Genomic DNA, 7,335 nt, shown 5'->3' on the forward strand with positions numbered 1-7,335 from the left:
TTCCCTCATTCTCCAGGTGGGTGCCTGATATTGACTTAAAACTTGAAATGAATTCCCTGGTTTTCCAGGTGGGCGTCTGTTGCTAACTTAAAACTTGAAATGAATTCCCTTATTTTCCAGGTGGGCGCCTGATGACTTAAAACTGAAATAAATTCCCTCCTTTTCCAGGTGGGCACCTGATGACTTAAAAAAGAAATGAATTCCCTCATTTTTCAGGTGGGCGCCTGCTGACTTAAAACTGAAATTAATTCCCCCGTTCTCCAGGTGGGCGCCTGATGACTTAAAAACTTGAAATAAATTCTCTCGTTCTCCAGGTGGGCGCCTGATAATGACTTAAAAATTAAAACAAATTCTCTCATTCTCCAGGTGGGTGCCTGATGACTTTAAAACTTTGAAATTAATTCCCTCGTTCTCCAGGTGGGCGCCTGCTGTTGACTTAACACGTGAAATGAATTCTCTCATTCTCCAGGTGGGCGCCTGCTAACTTAAAAACTTGAAATAAATTCTCTCATTCTCCAGGTGGGCGCCTGTGCTGACTTAAAACCTGAAATGAATTCCCTCGTTCTCCAGGTGGGCGCCTGCTGACCTAAAAACTTGAAATAAAATCCCTCGTTTTCCAGGTGGGTGCCTGATGTTGACTTAAAACTTGAAATAAATTCCCTCATTCTCCAGGTGGGCGTCTGCTGACTTAAAACTTGAAATTAATTCCCTCGTTCTCCAGGTGGGCGCCTGCTGACTTAAAACTTGAAATAAAATCCCTCGTTTTCCAGGTGGGTGCCTGCAACTACAACAAAACGGAAACAACAAAAGAAACTTTTTCTGCCCCAGTTTACACTAGGAAGATTTGTGAGTTATTAGCAGAACTATAAATTACCTATGTTATTGATGAAGGATGCAATGATGAGAGCAAAATTGAGGACTCGACTAGGATGTGCATCATCTAAAGAAATAAAAATCTGAAAAACCCAAACTAGAAAGTGCATCTCCTAAATTTGAGATTGAGCTTACAGAAAACTATAAACTAAGCTTGACTAAACTAAAAACTGACCCAATTCTCCAGGCGAGACCCCTGATTTCAAGAAAACTAAAGATTGATTACTCAAGAAAACTAAAAGTTGACCTTTATTTTTTTTTCAGATTTTCTTTTTTTTAAAACTTATTATCCTAGGAGAAAATTCATCAGACTAGTTTTTTTTTTTTTTTTGGTATCTTAGGAGAAAGATTCATCAGACTAAGATTTCTATCCTAGGAGAAAGTTCATCAGACTAGGTTTTCTATCTTAGGAGAAAGATTCATCAGACTAAGACGTTTATTCTAGGAAAAAGTTCATCATACTAGGTTTTCTATCTTAGGAGAAAAATTCATCAGACTAAGATTTTGATCCTAGGAGAAAGTTCATCAGACTAGGTCCTTTTGTTATCTTAGGAGAAAGATTCATCAGACTAAGATTTTGATCCTAGGAGAAAGTTCATCAGACTAGGTCTTCGATCTTAGGAGAAAGATTCATCAGACTAAGACGTTTATCCTAGGAGAAAATTCATCAGACTAGGTTTTCTATCTTAGGAGAATGATTCATCAGACTAAGACTTCGAACCTAGGAGAAAGTTCATCAAACTAGGTCTTTTTTTGTTATCTTAGGAGAAAGATTCATCAGACTAAGTTTTTTATCTTAGAAGAAAGATTCATCAGACTAAGATTTTGATCCTAGGAGAAAATTCATCAAACTAGGTCTCTTTTTATTATCTTAGGAGAAAGATTCATCGGACTAAGATTTCGATCCTAGGAGAAAATTCATCAGACTAAGATTTCGATCCTAGGAGAAAATTCATCAGACTAGGTTTTCTATCTTAGGAGAAAAATTCATCAGACTAAGATTTTTATTGGGAGAAAATCCATCGGACTAGGACTTTTTATCCTAGAAGGAAAAATGTGAAGAGCAATGACAACATTTATGCATACTAGCAAGACAGATAAAGGCAAAAATTTGAGAAACTTACCTTTTGTTGGCTCTTCTCTTTTTTTTTTTTTTTTTTTTTTTTTTGGAAACCCAAATTCCTTGCACTGCTTTGTTCCTGTTTCAAATAAAGAAAATTTTGTCAGTTTTAAAAGTGGTGGTCGGTTTGCGGCCTTGAGTCTTGGGTGGCTTGACTTTATGATCATCCAACTTTTGGAAGACTGACTGCATTGGTAGTTGGCTGCACTGCTGGGAGACTCTGTTGTTCCTTACAAGGGACCTTTACTTTCTGTATCAAACCTGATTGTTTCGCTCCCCATTCCACTTGTGTTTTGAGGCTCAATTAGCCTTATCAAAAAAAAAGAGAGATTTCTTTTCTTGGATAACCTTTTCAGATATCTTGAATGGCTTTTGCTTTTAGAGCAATTTGGTCTCTCAGGGAGAATCACAATTGGTAAGTGTGTTTTGCACAATGTGCCACTTCATAGTCCTTGTTCGGTACTACAGGGAATCCCTGATTAACCTTGAGGTTATCTTTGCTTGCTTTAGCCAAATAGGCTGACAAGAGTCTTTTGGGGGAAACCTTCGTATTGCACGAATCCTCAAGACATGTTGGTTGTAATAACTGACTGTGCTGGCCAAATTTACTTTGTGCAACTGAAAAGCTGGTAGCAGATTTTGAAATCTTTTCTTGCTTGTTTTGACAAGGACTGACTCAGAGCGAATGACACAATGATGCGAAGAAACAATATTAACAAGAAATACCCCTGTCGGGAAGGAAAGGAGGAAGATTTTTTTTGGGGGGGGCGGCAGCTAGCCTTTATGATCATGACATGCATTTTGGACTTAGCGGCCTGATCTTTCAAACTGTTCAAATCTTTCCTTTTATCATTCCTATGACATTTGAAGTCGGGCTTGTTTGTGCCAATTCTTTGCATCAGCTTAATGACTCACTTTCGACTAGTGGTGCCCCGAGGGGTTTTCATCAACAAGTCTCTCTCATTTATTCATCTCTGATTACCGTCGTCTTACAGTGCCCATGAGGGTTTTCACTAGTAAGACTCTCTCATTTTTCTTCTTTTTTTTCTTTGTGTGAGCAACCTGACAGTGTTCTATGTCGTGTGACAACCGTTGCTCATTGCATGCGTTTCTTGGCATTCTTGAAGGCATATCGGGAGGTCTTTATTTGGAAGGTTTTTGGATAGGGTTGGAAAGATGGGTCGGCATGGAGGCTCTAAGTAGACTCAATATGATGGGTTGTACACTTTACAACTCTTGGAATCGACTCTTTCAAAAGTGAAATAAAATCTTTGCCACAGCTTTAGATATTGGGGATTTTTGGATTTTTTTTTTTTTTGAATTCTTATTTTGTTGGACCAAACGATGTAAGGCTGCCTATGTATCCCTTTTTTAAAGGAATCAGGTCTAACGTAGTTCAAACATCTGACCTAACTATTATTTTTCATCGTTCTTTCTGCTCTTTTTTTTTTCTTTTTTCCATTTTTTTTTCTTTTATTTTTTCAAAACAAGTTGCCCAACTTCTATTTTCTGGGGGTATGAGCTTTTGACTGTTCTTTTCTTCTTCTTTTTTTTTTTTTTACTTGTACTTTCTAAGAGTTGCCCCAGTTCGTACTCTTTGGGCATGGACTTTTCTTTTCATTTTTTCATTTCATTTTTTTTTTGGACTTTTAACTCTAAACTTGATTCCAAAAGAGGGTGGTCGAAGAAAATAACACAGGCTCAAAAGGGGTAATAAAGGGTAAAGTGTTTGGGTAGCAGAAAAATGGCCTCCTAGCCTCGAGAATGCCAAACATGGTTTCCTTTCGCGATACAACATTGATGAACATGTCTGTCTTCTTGGTGTGTCGTGGTCGAAAGACACTTTCCATCCCTTAATGTCAAACTTTCCAACAAACTTCAATTGATTCTTTCCCAAACCCGATCTTCACAATAATTTGAAGGTAAAACTTACTCGAGCTTAATTCCAAAGTGTTTCGACTCTTTGTTCATCCTAAAAAATATCTTCTTCTTTTTTTTCGGTTATCCGATTCAAGATTAGATCAATTTTCTAAGATCTGGCCAAAAGTTCCGCATGTATGCCATGTCACTAGAACTAGCGGTGAAAGAACTAAGCATGGAATGAAACAAGGACAAACTGTATTTCACTGAATAACGGATAGAAGGATTTGACAATAAGACAAACAAACTAAAATCCGAGTTACGACCCTAAAATAATCCGGCTAATAAAAATAGCAACAAAACGAACAGACAAGACTCACACAGACAAAATAGAGGGATAGAAGGGTTCGACTCAATAAAACAAATAAAATCTGGATCACACCCTGGAATAACCCAGGTAATAGAAAAAACATCAAAACAAGCTACCAAGATTCCTTCCTAGTGAGGAGGGAATGACTTTTCAATTGCTAAGCTTGACATTTAGCCACAAATTTGTTCATCAGAATTACCATGGCCTTCTCCAATTTCAGTCGGCAAGTTCCCGAGAGGATTCTCATACTCCATGTCACCACACATCATCCCCACAAAGTGTGCATCATCATGTGCATATAAAGGATTCTGCGTGATATTCTGGGTGTCATTATCTTGGATCACTATCAGTTTTTCCTGGATCATCCTTTCTATTTCTCTTTTCAAATCCCGACAACTTTTAACATTGTGCCCCTGGGCATTGGAATGGTATTCACACCTTTTAGAAAGGTCAAAGTTTCTTGCACGTGGGTCCACATAATTTGGAGGAATAGGTGCAATCATGTCATAATGCTTTAATTTCTCAAACACACTTGCATAGGACTCTCCTATTGGTGTAAAATTATCTTTCAACCTTTGTTCCCCTCTATACCCCTGGCTCCGTTGTGGGTTATAGGGCATTTGAAAATTTTGTGGAGACTGGTGGAGATTTTGCGGTGCTGGTGCTCGCTTTCTGGGGTGTCTTGGTGGCTGGACAACATACTGAAATGGAGCAATAGAGTATTGTGGGTTCTGAGGTGGATAGTAGTGCTCAGGGGAATCATCGGAAACCTGATGAGGCTGCTCATACCTTCGAGATGTTCTCCTAGGACCTCTTCTCGACCTTATTGTCATCATGGTTTCTTCATCCTTCTCATTCGTGTCACTAAAATTATCAGATTCAATCTTTACAGCCTGAGTTGCAGCTTTGAGAACTGCTTGACTTATAATTTTGCCTGTCTTAAGGCCATTCTCAACCATTTCCCCAATTTTGATTGCTTCCAAGAAGGATTTGCCAACTGCGGACATCATGTTTTGAAAATAATCTGGCTCTTGAGCCTGAAGGAAGACAGTGATTAGCTCGTGGTCATCCATGGGTGGCTTAACTCTAGCTGCTTGCTCTCTCCATTTAATGGCATATTTCCTGAAGCTTTCAGTCGATTTCTTCTTCAAGTTAGAAAGGGAATTGCGGTCTGGGGCGATGTCGATATTGTACTGGAATTGTCTGATGAAGGCCCGGACCATGTCATCCCAGACATGCCAGTGAGAGGTGTCTTGATCAATAAACCATTCAGAGGCCACCCCTGTCAAGCTTTCCCCAAAATAAGCCATTAGCAATTCTTCATTTCTTCCCGCACCTCTTAGCTGATTGCAATACCTTTTCAAGTGAGCTATGGGGTCGCCGTGTCCATCATACTTTTCAAATTTGGGGATCTTGAAACCAAGTGGCAAACGAACATCGGGGAAAATACATAGATCCTTGAAGGCAACACTCTTCTTACCTGCCAACCCTTGCATATTTTTCAACTGCTGTTCTAAGCTTTTCATTCTTTGGGTCATTTCTTCCTGTACCATCTTACGGGCAGGATTCTCAATCTTTGCAGGAAGATCGAATAGGTACGAGTGGTACTCAGGAGAATGGTATTGTTCTTGTTGGGTAGCAAATTGTGACTCGTGAGTTTTCTTTTGCACCATCGTCGGTTGTGGGATGGTGAAGACGGGTATAACAGTAGTGGTTGTCTGATTGGTTGTCAATGGCACACTTTGGGAGCGCGCAACAGAAGTTTCAGTTGTAGTCATACAGTTAGGAAAAAGACTGAACCCAGGTGGATAGGATTGATCGGGCAATGAGACCGGAATGGTAGTAGTCGAAATGGATGTGAACTCTGGGAAACCATGAATAGAAAAAGGCGGTCCTTGGCCATTGGCCCATGCTTGACACATTTCAGTCATTTGTTGCTTCAGTACTCTATTTTTCTCAACCACAGTAGACTCATGTAGAACCCTCTGACCCTGAGTCTCTTGAGCACTTGTAACAGCTTTGATGCCAGTTGTCAATGGCATTTTTTTCTTGGATATTGTGTTGCCAACTTACCACAAACCGACCACCTCAAACTTTTTCTATGATTCAAAACAAGAGACACGTTAGAATGGACTCAGTCGGTCCTTATTATCATCATCATTTTTATTTTATTTTTTCATTTATTTAATTTTTTTGGTCGATCGAACCTGATGTGGGTTGTCTACGTATCATGTGGGAACATGAATCAGATCGTGCGTAGTTCGAGAGGATCAGAAATAAGGTAAATAAACTAACTCTTTTTGGATTTTGATTTTTTTCTTTTTAATTTCCGAAAGAAAGAGTTATATATAAAAAAAAAAGAAAATATTTTTGGAATTTGATTATTTTTTCTAATTTTTTTCCGATAGGACTTCTATATAAGAAATAAAAATATTTTTTGGCTTTTGATGTTTTTATTTTTTTTTGGATTTTTTGGGAGAAAGACTTTCTAAAAAAAAGGTAGAAAATATTTTTTGGATTTTAATTTCATTTGTTTTCTTTTTCTAATGAAAGACTCCTACAAATAAATTTTTTTTTTTTGTTCTAAAATTATTTTTTAATCTTTTATTTGTTTGGGATTTTCTAAAAAAAAAAAAGACTCCTAAAAGAAGGAATTAAAGGAAATATTTTTGGATTTTTAAAAATGGGGTCTCAAAGAAAGACTTTCTAAACAAGAAAATAAAGGAAAATATTTTTAAATTTTTTAAAAATTATGGTCTAAAAGAAAGACTTCCTAAAGAGGAGGTAAAGAAAATATTTTTGAATTTTTTGAAAATTGTGGGCCGGAACCGATGAGGTTTGCCTACATATCCCACATCCGGTGAGAATCAGACCCGCGTAGTTCTGTCATTTTGATGCACAGAAAAATATGATTTGTTTTGGAATGATTCTCTCTTTGTTTTTGAAATTTCGACAGAGTAACGGGATTTTTGAATACCGGAATTATCAAAACCAGTTGTTTTTCTATCTTACCTCACTCTTGATTTTTCTCTTCTTCTTTTTTTTTGGAATTTTTTTTTTTTTTTTTTTTTAGTCACGAAGCCGGTCAACATACAAGCCAAGCAAATTAATG

The 7,335-nt window shown here is 37.7% G+C and overlaps 1 protein-coding gene across 1 annotated transcript; it reads right to left on the reverse strand.

Annotated features, from left to right (window-relative positions):
* Nucleotides 1–4,393: 4,393 nt before the first annotated feature.
* Nucleotides 4,394–6,265, reverse strand: LOC138906723 (uncharacterized). Its single transcript, XM_070196234.1, has one exon. It carries the CDS (start codon nucleotides 6,263–6,265, stop codon nucleotides 4,394–4,396), a length of 1,872 nt encoding a protein of 623 aa, XP_070052335.1.
* Nucleotides 6,266–7,335: the final 1,070 nt, after the last annotated feature.

The sequence above is a fragment of the Nicotiana tomentosiformis genome, chromosome 1, assembly GCF_000390325.3.
Source record: "Nicotiana tomentosiformis chromosome 1, ASM39032v3, whole genome shotgun sequence".
Taxonomy (NCBI): Eukaryota; Viridiplantae; Streptophyta; class Magnoliopsida; order Solanales; family Solanaceae; genus Nicotiana; species Nicotiana tomentosiformis.